General features: G+C 41.7%; 2 protein-coding genes across 2 annotated transcripts; one reads left to right on the top strand and one right to left on the bottom strand.

Moving 5' to 3' along the window:
- Positions 1-3818: 3818 nt before the first annotated feature.
- Positions 3819-9127, top strand: p2rx3a (purinergic receptor P2X, ligand-gated ion channel, 3a; the record flags this gene model as incomplete). The annotated part of the gene is made up of 12 exons (XM_083981227.1): positions 3819-3943; positions 5412-5547; positions 5920-5991; positions 6138-6207; positions 6731-6827; positions 6934-7008; positions 7176-7317; positions 7533-7669; positions 7757-7850; positions 8618-8683; positions 8781-8858; positions 8993-9127. 12 exons carry the CDS (start codon positions 3819-3821, stop codon positions 9125-9127), a joined length of 1227 nt encoding a protein of 408 aa, XP_083837353.1.
- A 1625-nt stretch (positions 9128-10752) lies between these two features.
- LOC310992682 (uncharacterized protein) lies at positions 10753-16019 on the bottom strand. Its single transcript, XM_083980822.1, has 6 exons — positions 15053-16019; positions 14867-14967; positions 12737-13118; positions 12356-12476; positions 12070-12218; positions 10753-11665 (listed from the first exon to the last, which is right to left on the bottom strand). Exons 1-6 carry the CDS (start codon positions 15926-15928, stop codon positions 11408-11410), a joined length of 1887 nt encoding a protein of 628 aa, XP_083836948.1. The 5' UTR covers positions 15929-16019; the 3' UTR covers positions 10753-11407.
- Between the last annotated feature and the right edge of the window lie 867 nt (positions 16020-16886).

Here is a 16886-nt window from a genome sequence, read left to right as displayed (position 1 = left end):
TTGTGTGTGGAGGGTTACCTGGTCCACTGCCCCGCCAGAAGCCAGCCTGCTCCCAGTCCCTTGGGAGCTGTGGTTCCACAACTGGCTCAATGCGACTATGGATCATCCTTTCCAAGATCTTAAAGGGGACACAGAGCAGCGAGATTGGTCTATAGGCCTTGGGATCTTCCGCAGGTTTATTGGGTTTCAGCAGGGCTATGACAGCAGCCCGTTGCCATATCTTAGGGAGCTTGGACCTTTGGCAGATGTTGCTTCACTTTGGTGGATCACAAACTTTGGGTGGATGTTATCCTTGCCTTGCTTAAGTTTGGAAATGGCTGCCTTTAGCTCAGTTGTTGTGAAGTGTCCTGACAAGTTAGTATCGACGCTGGCTGCTCTGAGGAGAGCCGATACTTCCCGCGACGTCAGGCGGGCAAAGTTCTTATCTGCACCTGGAAATCGTCCATTTTTTAGGAGCTGGGTTGCGATGGCATCTGCTGTTAACAGGCACTTGGGGGGTGTTGTGTTTCTGCCTGAGAGCTGATAGAGCACCCTGAAACATATAAACAAAATGCAGCCATTGTTACTTTTGGTATTTACATTTTCCTGTTGCTACATGTCTCCTATGAAAATAAAATGATGTGCAGTACATCGAGTAAACAGGGAGTCAGTCTATACATGCCCAAACACCTTAAGGTCAAATAACCAAAAAAAAAAGAAAGAAATGAAAGGTTGAAAACATCTCTTTACTTTAGTCTTACTCAGGAAATCCCCAGTGGCGCTGTACTGTACATCAGGTCCATTTAACCAGGCAGGGTGGTTTGGGAGTGTGTGTTATCGGGGGGAAGGTGGGGGGGTTTGATGGCGTCACTGGTGAATGTTAGAGAGACAGTGGTTTCAAACGGGTGGCCACAGGGCGGTTTGTGAAAGGGCTGCTATATTAGGGTTGAGGAGAGAGTGGTTTTTAAGAGCCAAACGCTCCCGGATGTGTGGTTCACTTCCACTGGGGCAGTGTTGGGTTTTGACGATAACGTACTCTTCCTGCTGGAGTAACACTGACCGGACTTCCTAAGGATGACCCCTCGTGTTTATGTCAGTTGACATTTTTAATATATTTTTGGGGGCTTTTTCGCCTTTAATTGACAGGGTAGTTGAGAGAGACAGGAAATGGGAGGCAGAGAGGGGGGGAATGACATGCAGGAAAGGGGCACCTGAGTCGGGATCGATACAGCGGGGACTGTAGCCTTTGCACATGGGGCGCCTGCTCTATCTACTGAGCTAAACAACACAGACCGAGTATGATTCTTTGCAGGTAAAAATCCCTGAGGCAGGGCTCCAGACATTTTGCTCCTGAGACAGTGCAAGTGAATTTTTCATCTACTTGTGCATGTGCAACCAGTAAATTTACCTCTTTTTTGACACTAGTAAAACGTGGAAGGGGCGACTCAACCCTAAATTTTCTGCTTGCGCCTAGTAAAAAGTTAGTCTGGAGCCCTGTGAGGGGGGAATAACCCTGAGGAGAGATGCTTTGTTTTAATGGCTAAGCAAAAAAACAAAACAAGTAGGCCTAATTCCAAAGTGTCCCTTTACTTCTTTAATGTTGCGGTCAAAGAAGGATCGAGTGTGAATGTGTTTACATAGATCCCTTCCTGTGGCATGATGATCACTTTCACAACGGTTTCCTCTTCCACAAAGAAATCCATATGACCGTCATCCTCTAACGTGGACCACCACTCATGTTTGCGTATGTGTATCACTTGTCATCACAGGAATGTCGACAAAATGTCTTTGTGATGAAATGTTACAGTCGCGTGCAGCCTGAAAGCTTGTGTGCTTCTCTGAATGTCCAGAACTCGCATGTGTGTTTACGCGTGTCTTGTTTTGTATTAGGATACCATTAATTCACCGCAAACATAATGGACCCACTTAAGAAATGACATAGTCTCTAGGCACATACATCTGCACACACATATACCGACACACACACACTTGCATCATTACATTATCTCTCGATGTGAGAGGCAGTAATGCTGCTGGTGCTCATGAGTGTATTGAGAAGTGATCATATCATATGTCGCAATTATTGCACAGATGTCAGTAATGCCGCAGCTTGTAATTTGTTACAGTGACTCGAGCATCTTGGCAGGAGCTTTCAGTATAGAGTCAGGTTTCTTTTTTCTTCTATACTGTTGATGTACAGAAATGCAACCCTGGGATGTTTAATGGAGACATATCGAACATTTGAATTTGTTTTCGCGGTTACTGGTTACATCTGTGAAGGCAGGACATTCTCAGAAGTCCATACAGCCGATTACGAGAAAGAGAAAATGCATCTCACATCAACTTGGTCCTGACTGAAGTTACTCAAACCACAACTTTTTGTGTATTACTCTTACAACAAAAGTATTCGTAGAACACAAACCAGAATAAATATGAAAACACAGTCTGTTGGTACTGGTCAAAAACATTTTTTCATCCTGGAATGAAAACTAAGAGACTTGGCGTTAATAATAAATGCAACCCAGCTGATTTGAGTTTTTTCTGTACATACAGCAGGTATGTCACTGTATCATTTAAACATCAGCTTCCAATAGCCCTAAAGAAATCCTTTTAGAAATCAATTGGGAAAGTTCATGGATAAAAAAAGAAGAAAAACTACACAGGGATGTCTGTATGGACAAACACAGCTAATTAAATAACTTACTTCACCACACTGATGAAAGAAAATCATTAAAATCTAACATTCCTATAAAGCAAACCTTCCCATTGACTACATTTCCTACAGTGCTCTAATAACACACCACGTTTTACAGTAGATATTATAAAATCTCTGCATATCATCACGCCAGCCCTTTGGATGCACTTGAAAACCATGGATTTTATCAGGACAAGTGGTATCAAAAAGATGATAATCAATTAACTATTAAAATTGATTTATCTCTTCCAAGTAAAGACCCAGCTACAGTAGTATGGTTGTGTAGCTGACAGTACAAGATAAGAATATCCCTTTAGCATATTTACACTCATGGTTGTTACAGGGCATTAAGGCAATGCACAGGCTTGACTTTAATTTGGGACTTGCTGCTCTGAAACAGTTTTAGATCTTGTGTCTTTTAGATCTTGGGGCCTGTAGTGAAATGAGCAGGTTTGAGTGTTAAATTCCCTCTAATTCATTCACTAGTACTCAAAAATAAATAAAGTGGTCGCGGTAGTGTAGATCGCTTTGGATAAAAGCATCAAATGAGTGTTGAAAAGTCACTGAGAGGATGTCTGAGATGTGTCTGGAACAAATGAAAATGACCATAAGGGATTATTGATCATCGCCCATGAACAAATCTGAGAGTGTGCTCGTTGTTTGTGCATTTTCAAAACTATTGCACGGAACTGCAACGAGCCAAAGATGAAAAAGAGATAGAAAAGAGGTGTGGGAGATGGGGATTTGTGGTGAGGGAGGAAGGAGGGGGGGAGGGGGCAGAGGAGACACTTTCATATATTTCCCTACCTCATTTGAGAAGGAGGAAGGGGAGGTTCTAGTTTGTGTCATAAACCAATGAAGCCAATGACAGAGAGGAGGACGAGGCAGAAAGTGAGGTTGACCATCAAATACGCAATGAAGCAGATGAACACAGGCCACATTACAGGGACTGAATGACAGGATCAGCGTGACAATCAAGGCCACATTTAGAATCAGATTGTGAGCTTCTAGACGTTCAACAACAGTTTTATTCTTAGAAATTTACAGAAGGCACCTGTTGGCAGCCTGGACGTTGGGAGTTTGCATTTTTCTCTCAGACTCAGGAAGACCCGAGCTGTGGTACTTCAGTCTCGCAGCCATGGGCATGGTGTCGGGCTGCATCACTGACTTCTTCACCTACGAGACCACCAAGTCTGTGGTGGTCAAGAGTTGGTCTGTGGGCATCATCAACCGGATCGTGCAGCTGCTAATCATCACCTACTTTGTCGGGTTAGTAGTGTGTTGTTTCTTTATTGTTCTCTGTTCTCTGTTGTTGTAATCTTGTAATCTTTTGTTTATTGCTATCCACCAATGATAGGATAGTTGAGAGAGACAGGAAATGGGAGGCAGAGAGGGGGGGAAATGACACGCAGGACAGGGCCGCTCAGCACAGGACCCGAACCGGGGTCTTCTGCAGTGAGGACTATAGCCTCAACACATGGGACGGGCGCTCCACCAACTGAGCCAAACACCGCCCCTCAAATCTGTATCTTCAGCAACAATATGACTGAGAAAATTGTTAAGAGAGAACTATAAAGTTTCCAAATAGTTTGAAATGACATGCGTTGAAAATTTGCCTCCACTGAGGCCCCTCAATTTCAAAATACAGGAAGAAGTGAGAGTGGAAGTGAAGTAAAATTATGCCTCACCTGCTCAAGCCCTTTACAGAAAAGTACTCAACTCCCTAGTAAAAGTTCGAAATACTCCTGTCCTGCATGCCTTTTGTCGCTCTATAAATTATTTTTGATTATTAGCGATGCATTAACATGTTAACAGCTTTTTATTGTTGCACCTGGCTATAATAATTTAACATTTATATAGGTTCATCTTTGTGAAGATGCGCCATATTACTTTAATTCTAAAAATGTACAGTCATGTAAAATAGAAATACTAGAAGTGCAGAGCCTGAGGTAAGGTACTTAAGTGATGCACAAAATGTGATGAAAGAAATTAGACAAATTCTAATAATAATAAAAAATTATGCAAAATATTTAAATAATGAACACTTGATGTTGCTCTGAAAGTATTTTCACAATCCTAAAAGATGTTTTCAACTGTATGATAATAATAACTGATAAAACAAACATCCCATCTGCTGCTAGATTAACTTGTTGTTTTTTTAAATATTTTTTTTTTATTATTCCAAACAGATGATAGCTGTTAATAAAATATTTTCATGTTCAATTTGTACAAGGAGAACCAACACGTGTGACAGGTTATGAAAGGTTTTTCTACTGGTATTTTTCTTGCTTAGATTGCTGTTGCTTTCTGTCATTTTATAATTTCAAACAAATGGTAGGTATAATAATGTTTCTTATGTTGTACTATATGTGAGTTAAAAAGTCAGGCTTTCTGAGATAAAACTCCAAATGTTTGAGATAAAAGTCAGGAAATACCAATAGAACAGTACTGAGTTGTGTATATAACACTGCTACTTATATGTCAACTAGAAAACAAAAGGAAGTGAACTGTTACATGACTTTGTCCCACACAAAATATTTTTCTCTTTTTGTCTAGACTGAGTGTGTTCTTCTATCCTGCCAACCTGGCAACCATAAATTTGAGCTACTAACACAAATTCAAATTGTGATTTTAAACTAATTTGCAGATACTAGATTTGTGCATCAAAAGCAACAGTCTTTCGATCTAATAGTGTCCAGGAATGAACTCGGCTGTTAAACCGTTTGTGTTCCTGCAGCTGGGTCTTCATCCATGAGAAAGCTTATCAGGTGACCGAAACCGCCATCGAGTCCTCTGTAATGACCAAAGTCAAGGGCTTCGGTTACCACAAGGACCATGTGATGGATGTGGCCGACTACGTCTTCCCCCAACAGGTGTGTGACCCTGATAACACATAACACTCCACACACACACACACACAAGCATCACCTGCTGCTTTCAAATAGGCTTTTTCCTGCTCTGTCAAATGGTTTAACTTAACTAATATTTATTTTTTTGTGGAGCCAGTGGTGACAACATTTCATTCCACTTTGTACCTGTGTGGTATACTGTGAAATGACGATAAAGAAATCTTGAATGTTGAACTTCTGTCTGGGTTGGCCTACTCCAATAACGTCTTAAGTTTGGTGTTGGTTTGTGTGTCTGGAGTCGATGTGAGCTGTCTGTCACTACACAGGAAAGATCCACTGCCCTGTGGACTGACCACTGCACAGCTTTACATAAACTTGTGTCGTGCTGTGTTACAGGGGTCAGCGGTGTTCTGCATCATGACCAGACTCATCATCACTGAAAATCAGTTCCAAGGAAAATGTGCAGAGGTGAGGGCTCATTCAAATCAATATTTTGTGGCTGTAGTTTCAGACAGAACTCTCCCAACACTGTCATAAATGTTTATTTTTATTCAATTGTATTTATTGTATTTTAGCATTTACACATTATGATATTCTGTGTGTTTTCCTGCCAGACTAATAAGAAGTTCAGCTGTGAGACGGATGACTTTTGCGTGAACCATCCCTTTGCCATCCTTTCCAATGGTGAGTCTAATTTCTTAAAGGAGATATTTGTAAGTTTTGTTATTGCTACAAAGACAGCGTTACTGCTCTTTCCTTTTCAGTCTCACCAACAATGTCAGTGTCACCACCACCACTATAAGACAAAAGACAAAAGCGTAGGCCATAATACGTTCCTCTGTGGCGTGACTCGCTATTGGGAATCATCAAAACAATCCTTCAGGGCCGGGGCTAGCTAGTTAGCATGCTAACTTAAATAGAAGAAGAGAAGTGAAAGAAGAAGAAAAGTTGTTGATTGCATGTGTGTTGTTTTCTGCTGGAGACAGTTCTTGGTGCGTGAATGAAGGAAGTTTGATGCAGAGCTTCAAACATTTCTTCTAGACAGACAACCAAACACCTACTAGTGCTAAAAATATCTATATAGCAATATAAAAAATCTACACAGCTCATTTTAAGTGGCTGCAGTTTACATTAACAACATGGCAACATAAAAAAACAAAATAATAACAGACATACCGTATCTCCTCTCTTCTCTCTCATACACCAGGAGTACTAACAGGTACTTGCCTCAAATCCAACAATCAAACTAAGGGTCATTGCGAGATTGAAGGATGGTGTCCGCCGGAGAGGGATGACAACTCCACGTAAGATTCACACACTCACAACCACACACACAGACACACCTGTGCATTAGACAAGGCTCGATTGTCATCCTGTCCCCTCCTTCTCTGTCAACATCCTCGTCCTCAGTGCATCACTGAATGTGGAGAACTTCACCATTTTCATCAAAAACAGCGTTCGCTTCCCACTCTTCAATATCACCAGGTAGGACACACACATACACACGCAGCCGCAGGCATACATATACACATGCATATTGTCCAAATTGTGCAACAGAAATGTCATGGTAATTTGAAGATTGCAAATAAAAATATTGCAGATAATTCGATATTCAAAACATTATGATCATTTAATCTATGTTTGTCTCTTAGAGGAAACTTTCCTGACAAAATGACATCTGACCAGATTAAGAGTTGTCACTACCATCCAGATACGAACCCCTTCTGTCCCATCTTTCGGGTGGGGGACGTGCTGGGCTACACCGGGCAGACTGCAGAAGGCCTGGGAGTCAAGGTCCTGTATCTGTCCTCTTTCTCCTCCTCCCACCTCTCTCCCCGCAAAATTTAATTCACTCTTCAGCCTCAGGTTGATGATTTTAACTGTACCATTTTCTGCTGTGTCCCAACTCTGATTATTACATGCAACAAGTTGATTGATGATAGAGTTTTATTTATCAAAGGTGTCAAACCTCAAGGTGCATCTTTCTTTTTCTAATCTTTCTCTCTTAGGGTGGAGAAATAGGAATAAACGTTAATTGGAGGTGTAACTTTGACCTGGCTGAGGATAAATGTGTGCCCAAGTATTCGTTCACGCGACTGGATTCACCATTTGAAAGGAATAAAGTCTCTCAAGGGTACAACTTCAGGTAAGATTTCATTTTAACTTAAGGCGTTACACTCATTCTTTATTCCGTTTCATTTTTCAACTTTTTTTCCGATCTGTTTGGACACAGATTTGCCAAATACTACAAGACAGAGAACGGGACTGACTTTCGGACACTTCACAAAGCTTTTGCAATCCGCTTTGATGTTATGGTGACGGGAAATGTGAGTTGGATTGAATTGTTGTGTGTGTAAATTTGAAGAGTAACTACACCCACATTTATTTTTGTACACGTACATGTTATCATCTTTACTTCTGTTGTCATATGATATGATTTTTGTTTTTGCGCTGTAATTGGTAGGATAGTTGAGAGACACAGGAAATGGGGAGGCAGAGAGAAGGGGGATGACATGCAGCAAAGGGCCACCAGATTTGGGATTCGAATCGGGGCCTGCTGCATCGAGGACTGTAGCCTCTGTGCCTGCTCAACCCACACAAGTTATTTTCCATATTGTGAATAAGGACGGCTCAGATGTAGCTACGTCTGTCTGTTTGGTTCCCCCCACGTTAAAGCCAGCCATATAAATGGAAACATTACAACCTCAAATAGTGTTAATCTTTCATGGTCGGTACTTTACCATACGAACCACACCAACACAACTCGTCTTGGCTGTTAATGCTGATAGATCTTGTCCAGGCTTGCTGCCTGCAACGTGCAACCTTCTGTTAAACCATAAAAACTACTGGGAGCCTCTGAACCTTGCCACAGTTATCCATGTAGTTATCGTACCCGTGCTTGTTAGTCTGTGGATATTAGTCCTGATTCCTGCTGCCTAGTATGAACAATTTACTACATGTCTCTTGTCTATTCTTTCAATCTTGTCATCTAAATATCCCCAATAAAGTGGATAAGAATATTTCTCAAATGTTCATCTTGCAAAATATGTTCAACTTGTGCAAGGACTGACCCCATCTCCTCTCCCGTCTCCAGGGAGGAAAGTTTGACACCATCCCAACACTGATCAACTTGGTAGCTGCCTTCACCTCTGTCGGACTGGTAGGGAATATCTCATCATACTTTATATGGGGAATATGTACCGTAGTTTTCTTGTCGCTGTTTGTCATTGTTTCTCTTTTTTTATCTGCATCAACAGGGTACTGTTCTTTGTGACATTATCTTACTGAACTTCCTGAAAGGGGCAGACCAATACAAAGCCAAAAAATTTGAGGAGGTAATATATACGTATATACTTTTTTTTTTTACGATACACTTGCATCTGACCACTTGTGGGGAAACAGGAAAGACACTTGCAGCTGACCAGGGGGGCTTCTCTGTAAACGCCTCTTCACTGTTTTGTCGTTCCAGGTGTCGGAGGCTCAGATTGAAGCGTCCCTCGCTCAGAGCCCAGGGAGCCTGTTGTCATTCAAACCAGGTATCAAGAGCTCCTACGACTCCGGGGCCATTTCCCTCGACATGGCAACAACAACAACAACAATTTGAAGAGGTGGACATTCCTCTTTCTCTGCCTGTTCCTTTCCCTTATGGCCTCACAAGAGATTCATCATGCCTTATTCTGGATGTCAGGATCTTACAGGCACATTTAGTGGGGCAAATTCATGGAATTGGATAAATATGGACAACTTTGCTGCCGGCTTCACAATTTCACAACTTGAAGTGGAGTCAGAAGAGAAGAACTTTGGCCTTGTAGCCGGTAAAAGTGACCGGTAAACTGGAGCCTCTGGGTTAGCAACACTCAAAGCAAAGCTCACTAGAGAAAGATTCATGGTGAAAGTCAGCGAATGGCCAACTCTTCACCACCTCAATAAAGCCAAGTTATAACAACAGTCATAAAACTCAGAGGGAATCATACAGTAATAAAATGTTATTTTATAATAAGCAGTTTTATTAACTACTATTACTACTAATTAATCATTCCCTACCTCCTATTAACCCTTACTTAGCAAATGAGTATTAAAGCTGAATTAATCTGCCTCTCATTTCCAGTTAGCTTTGCTCAGATGAGCCATAATTCGACAAACATGGTCAACATGAAAACTGCTACTGTAAATAAAGCTACTTGCATTTCTTCTTCTTTTTATTTCATGTCATCATGTGTCACTCACCAACTCCCCTCCTTCTTCTTCCTGCACAAATAAAAGCGCTGAAGGCTCTTAATGGCCTGTGTGTGTGTGAGTGTTAATAAGGAGATGGTGGTGGTGGCAGTGAGTGTGTGCGCTACTTGTGGTTTACAAATGGGCCATTATTTAGACCACTTCTTGGTGATGATGCACAGTAGGAGATGTTGCTGCACAGACTAATTGACTAATGCAAGTCCACTTTTTTGTGAGGAAAATCTAAAATTATATCATAATTTGCTTTTACACTGGTTTGCTCCCACGGCTCTGTCGCAAACATTTTTATTTATTTATTTAGCCCTCTGTCTGCTTCGCTCAGACGCAAGCAAATGCTGTACATTTTGGCCTTTGCCCCTCTCCTCTCTCTCTGTCCTCCCTCTCATTTCAGTATGAAATGTGGCCAGGGTGCTAATAGATCAGCTAAAGAGCCTCTTAATGGCTCTGACAGTGATTTACAACAGAAGATATCTGTGGAAGGAGGCCACAGAGGAATTGACAGCAGTTAGCCATAAAATTGAATGTACTAATCTAATCGCACAAATCAATATAATGCATGTAATGGAAATGACAGAGCATAACACACAGAGCCATAAAGTCCTCTGTAGTTTGTCTCTTGACAGAATGAAAAAAAGAAATACGTTTCTTTGAGTTTTCATACATTTGAAGGTGAAATGTGCAAATACTGTTACTTTTTCAGATGATCCCTCTGTAAAAGCTCCACTTGCATAGATGCATCACTGTAACTCTATGTCCAGGATATAAAAACTATAGAAAAAACAGAGGCTGATGACATTGTAAGGATGTACCAACTTATTTATGACAAGCATATAAAATGTGTGATTTTCTGAGTGAAAAACGCTGTCAAGACAAAAAAGCGAGTGCTTCTCTCTGATTCCAGTAAGAAAATGGCTTCAAAACATATTTTCCCCATTTCAAGAGTTGAACACAATAGCAGACAAATTAGAAACCACTGCTTTTGCTGCAACTCATATCTCTTCCCCCCTCTGGGGTTAATTGTCAGGATGGCTGGACAGGATGTGGATATGGAGGATGAGTCAGTGACAGAGACAGCAGACCACTAGTCTGCTGCTGTCCACTGTGATACTGAAGGAGGAGGGCAAGACAACAGACCTCTGGTATACTGCTTTAAAAGCCAATGCAACACTGTCAATATATAACCCAGTCTAAACAGACAGAGGAAAGCACAGACTAAAAAACAAGAATTAAAAAAAATATATAAAACATAACTAAAACAACTTCAATTAAAACCGACATGTGATGCTTCAACACCATAGTCCTCATGAGATGAGAAGTTCAGATTCAGGTTTGCTGCCATTTTTGAATTTACGGCGCAGCCTGGAAATGCTTGGTCAACTACTATTTTGACCTTTGACAAGCAATAAGACCCAGTGGTACTTAAAGTGTACAGAACAATCCATGCAGCAAACATTTATATGTTTTGTAGTTTTTACAAATCTTGTGACGCTGTCGGCTTGGTGTGACATTTTCAAAAATATTTCCATTATTGAAAAGAGTCTTCAAAGTTGGTGAGCCTATCTCGCTTTATTGAGATTCCTTTCCTCTATTTTAATTGAAACAAAATACGTGTGAGACCAGATGCTCAGTTTTAGTCGTTTGACAGTCACTATCTGTGTTTCCTCCCCATGTTCCTCTTCTTCAGAGCCTTTATCCATGTAGGGAGGGCGGGCCTACGCGCCGGTGCCACCTCCTCCATCACCGCTGCCCCTGCCGCCTGCTCCACCTCATAGTCCTGCTCTGTCACAGAGTCCTCCTCTGTTTCTGGTTCCTCCTCTGAGTCTGTAGCATTAACATCCAGCTGAGGAGCAGCGATGCTCACTACCATCTCTGAAAAATGCACCCGGCGGTTCTCCTCAACTCGCCTCTGATCCAGGGAAGATAAACAGAATAAATTAATATGAACAGAAAATAGCAGAGGATGAATTGGTAATAAAATATCTGCAATCTGAAAACCTGTATAGACTAATACATAGGCTACATATAGAATTGAATGTTTATTATTGTTATATTTTATTTGTATTTCTGCAGCCGAACTCCTGCATTTCCTTTGTACGTTTTATTGTGGGAGAACAGTGTCAGTAAGATGCAAATTATAAGGGTTTAGTATTAGCTTATAATATGATCTAATGTACGTATATTTGCATTTAGTCATATGGGAGATGCTTTCATCCACAGAAACCTAAAAGTGAGAAACATGAGTAAAATGCTGTGGAGATTGTCCTTGTGGTCTAAGACCACAAGGAGGCGCTTTGATGCACAATATCTCACCCTTTTTGTCACGGTCTCCATTGAGCATCCTGAATTCAGGGATAAGGACTGTTTGAGGACACCCCGAGGTGCAGGAGCAAAAGGGTTAAAGGAGGATGGAGAGAGAGGGGAAGCAGGAGAGTCTGCCATGAATTCATCATGTCCTGACCCTGTTTGATGAGAGAAATGAGAAAAGTAAAGAAAAACAAATGAATAACATCATTTCAGATATGTCTGCTGCAGATGACAAGGCGTGACTTTTGTGAACTCAAGTGTATGATAATTCAGAGTATGAACTTGTTCTCACCTCGGCCCGCCTCTTGGACATCACTCATTTTCTCAGTTTGAACCCTCTCGGCTGACTGATGCTGTCTCTTCCTGTTGAGCGGGACTCTCTTCAGTGCTGAGTTGTCCTGATTATCTGCAGGCTGAAACCAAATGATGTGGCGATTAACTCAAAAGTGAAAGTAAAAAGGTCAAACAAAGATGTAAAGTTAAAGAAATGTGGTTATGGATGTTTATATTGAAGTGTTGCAATCTTGACAGGAAGAACATACATTGTTTCTGTATTTTAATTGTGTTGTTATTTTTATGTAAGCGTCTTTGAGCACCTGTAAAAGTGCGTTATAAATAAAATGTATTATTATTATAAATAATTTCCATGAAAATGTTATAAGAGATATCTGACCACAGCGAAGGAGGGAGGTCTCTGTTGGTGTTCCTTGGCTCTCTGTCCAGACTGCAAATCTTCCATTGGTTCTGACAGATCAGCTGTTGCATGAGCGAGGTGCTGTTGTTTCCCTGCTGACATGTCCATGCTGACAGGTAGGGAAGCAGCATTTGGCATCTGTGCCATGCTGAAACCTGAGACAGGTGATGACTCGGTGCCCCTGAAGCTCCACGAGTTGTTCTCATGGATTTTGAATTGGCTCAGCGGCTCCTGTGAGGGTCTCTGATTGGCTGAGGTGGCTGGGAGGTTTGGATTGAGGAACTTCGCCCACTCCTGACCTGTGATAATCTCCTCCAGTAGACTGAATGAGCCCAAACCAACCTCAAAATCACTAGAGGACCTGACACAGGAGAAGAGATTCATACTGTAAACAAATCATATCAATCACATGTTATCTGATGTGTCTCATTCCTGTGTGACGTAGACCTCTATTATAAACCCCGAAATACATTTTTCAAAAAGCCACATTGTCTCACAGCTTTACACGTCCCTTCATTATGACGAACATCAGCAGTGCAGTTTGTTCAGTGCCACAAATGTATGAGTTCTGGGCCCATACATTTCTGATCTGTTCTGTCTGATGTCTTTGTGTTACAAATACTGTATTTTACTTGAATAAACCCCATTATAACATTTTATTGTAGATTAAATATAATAATATGGGGTGGCATTTAGCTCACTTGGTAGAGCTGCCACCCCATGTTGAGGCTAGTACTCACTGCATGCAGCCCTGGTTCGCCCCTGCATGTCATTCCCCCTGTCTGCCTCCCCATTTCCTGTCTCTCTCTTGACTGTGCTATCAATTAAAGGCAATAAAAAGCCCCAAAAAATAAACTTTAAATATAATAATATAATGAATGCAGTGTTTACATAAAATTGATGTCTTAAAAATATTTTTACGCAACACACAGTGAACTTTTGCAGTGGCCAACATTGCATTTGCACTATTTTCTAACCCCTTTGCTTTCTGACATGTTTTTGTTTTTGCTCCCCCAATCACAGCATATGATTCAAATGATACTCGGTGTTATAAATTCCTGTGTAGGTTATGATAAATGCTTATGTTAATTCATTGAATATATCAATCATTGTCAGTATTTCATCATATTTTTAGTCAGGCACTTTTTCAGTTGATATTGAGTTGGCCCCTCTGGGACAGCTAAGTTTAGGGATGGTGGGGTCTTTTAAAGCAGTACTAAAGAACTTTCAGTTTTGGTTGAGTTTGGTGGCGCCTGTGGACCAAAGTGTTTTGCCTGAAGGAAGACTCCATTTCCCATGAACACTAGCGTGAAGCCCTGTAAATATCCTGCATTAAAATTAACAGAAGACATCAAAACTAAGTTTCTGTTTCCAGTGGATCATTTCAAAGTGAAAACACAAACATAATCCATTGCTAAAGTGCCGTTTTGCCTGTTCCCTCCTTGTTGTGACTCGCAAAAGTGAAAGTGAAAGTAAAGTGAGAGCCGGGTTCCTACCATGCTCCTCAAAGCTGCTTAGTGCCAGAGAAAGAGATACAGACCCCCTCAGACCATGACAGAGGTGTCATTCAACTTGTTGTAAGTCGATGTATCATCACAAAAGTTATGAAAATATTTTATGAAGGTTGAAAAGTTCCTTAGTGTTGGTTTAAGCCCCAGCAATTTAGCATCACAGCCCACTCAGTTCTCCAATTCTCAGCGTGGTGAAGAAACTTTCGAACAATTGTTACTAATTACTTTGCAAAAGAGTAAACAAACAAAAATCAGCACATAAAATAGTGAAAAATAGAATATTTAACCACCATCAAGAAGATAGGATAAATAAGATACATATTAGAAGATATTATTATTATTATAAAATGGTCATGTTCACTTTGCAGTACGAAACCTGCGACTGAAGACGTCTGGTGACAGCTGCTGTCAGCGAGAGGTGTGTGTTTGGCACATCAGAGGGAACATTACAGCACAGACCAACATCACAGCTGACAAATACCTCACATATCTAACTGGTGTAACTTTTGGACTGAGAGACGAATCAACGAAACCTGATTGTGAGAACTTTGGTGTCAGGTTGGTAGGGTGTGTATTTGCAATTTATTTGACTAATTACCTGACATGCCCATCGGGAGTGCTGTCCTCCGTCCTGGCTTTACTGTCTTGCTCCTTATTGGTGAGATTTTCCGCTCTGAGTAGCTGGTTTTGAGGGGAAGTCTGTGAAATAAACAAGTTGCAGTTTCACCAGTTTATCTTAATTTTGACAATATTAAGTGAATATATCCAAAAATGCAGGACTCACATCAGTTCCTTGCTCATTCCTCTGGTCTACTCCCCCATCTTCTTTTCCTTTTTTGCTCAACCCCCCCGTCCTGTCCAACCATCTCTCCTTCAACTTCTGTGTCCATCTCCTTGTTTTTTTCTCAGATGATCGTTGGTTTCTTCTAATGCTGCTGCTGCTGGTTGTGTTGTGGCTATCTGCTGCAAACTGGATGTCTTTACTCTGCGCCAGAGCTCCCAGTCCTCCATTTCCCATAAGCAGGACTTTATTCTCTTGACTTTCCGTGGGCGTCAGAGACCACAAATACACTTTGGGTTTGAAGCCCTGATCTTGGACCTGATTCTGTCCCAACCTTGTGGCGGCATCTTTATCATCAGGAATATGTCTTGTCAGCGGGGAACTGACAAAACTCACACTTTCCCCATCAGTCCTCTCAGAGGAAGTGGTATCAGCATCCTTGAGTGATCTAGCGGGAAACAGCTGCTCTGTTCCTGTCGAGGTGAACCCAGGCGATGTGGCCTGTGCCCACACCCTGTTCTCACCAGCGTTACTGTCCGTGCTGTCTTTCTGGGAGGGAAAGGAAACGAGACCCCTGTCGTGACCTGGTTGCTGAACGTTCCCACCGCTGAGGCCAAAATTACTGCCCACACTAGGGCTCCCAAACTGCCTTGATTGGACGCCATTGGTGCCAAACTGAAAGCCATTTACAGAATTATTGTTTACTCTCTGGAGGTTGGAAGCTCCCGTCCCACCATCTTCCCTCAGCGTGGGAGCGGCTGTGGTGGGTACAGGCGTGTGCAGGAATGGCTGGCCCTCTCTCCCTGACTGGAGTTTCAGTCTCTGCAGCATGGACTGCAGCAAGGCCTGACCATCTGCTGGATTATGTGACTGAGACATCTAGAAACAACTCTGTGTCAAATCCAGAAGTCACAGAAAGGCATGTCAACAATGAGTACACGTGAACGCCACAAGTATAGTCTGCTAAAAAGGAATGAAAAGAGACTGAAGACACTGAAAGATTAAAGTATTTGTGTAAAAATGGTCACCCCAAAGTCCAGCTTTTGGTGTTAAGACTCCTGTGACGGTTGTTTCCCTCTCTCTTCATGTTCCAATCTTTTTCCATTATTGACATAGCAATGTCTCGCAGCAAGTATCAGGACATTTAACTTCCTCAGCAAGGATAGATTTTTTTCTTTTTCCACTTCTTCATAATCCTCAAAAATGTAAGCAGAAATCTCTCTCACACTCTCTTTGTATTCCTTTGGCACAAAGCCGAGTCAAAGTCGAGGTGACTCCTGCCTTTTGTCCTCTCGTGTCCCTTGAAAGTTTCTCTCTGTCATCAAAAGTCAGAGGTTTCAGTACAGGAAGACTGCTTTGGTCACACCTCTTCTCCAACAGCCGTTCAGATCACCAGTGATGGGGAGGAGGGATGGCACACGGCAGCGTTCCTCAGATCTTACACACTGAAGCAGACCAACGAGAAAGACCAGTGAGGTGAGATAATTGTGCATTGACAGTGACTCTCCCTCCCTCTTTCTCGCTCTTTCTGTGAATCTCTAGACATCCTTCTTTTCGCCCTCCCTTCCTTCCTATTGCTCTGACTGACTGTCTCCCTCACTCACACGTGTGCACACACTCTCTCTTTCTTCCCACAGTGACCATCGAGTAGTAATTACAGGGCGTTTTTGAGAGCAGATGCTATTTATGTGTTGCAGAATGAAAGATATAGAAAATTCCTGCAATGAATTTTGGTATTACCCATTTCATATAAACTCTGTGACTTTTTCCCTAAAGTTGTATTGGTGCCTGGAGAGTGTGCTTTTAAATAACTAGCTATATTATTACCTTCTGACAT

The sequence above is a fragment of the Trachurus trachurus genome (genome assembly GCF_905171665.1).
Source record: "Trachurus trachurus genome assembly, chromosome: 10".
Lineage (NCBI taxonomy): Eukaryota > Metazoa > Chordata > Actinopteri > Carangiformes > Carangidae > Trachurus > Trachurus trachurus.
The sequence above is the reverse complement of the archived record's forward strand: the minus strand, read 5'-3'. Positions and strand labels throughout refer to the sequence as shown.

Coding starts and splice junctions, on each gene's coding strand:
- LOC310992682 (XM_083980822.1), bottom strand. CDS start 15,928: ATGTCTCAGTCACATAATCCAGCAGATGGTCAGGCCTTGCTGCAGTCC. Junction 12,477..12,736: donor GACCTCCCTCCTTCGCTGTG/GTCAGATATCTC, acceptor ATTTGGTTTCAG/CCTGCAGATAATCAGGACAA. Junction 12,219..12,355: donor TGTCCAAGAGGCGGGCCGAG/GTGAGAACAAGT, acceptor CTCATCAAACAG/GGTCAGGACATGATGAATTC.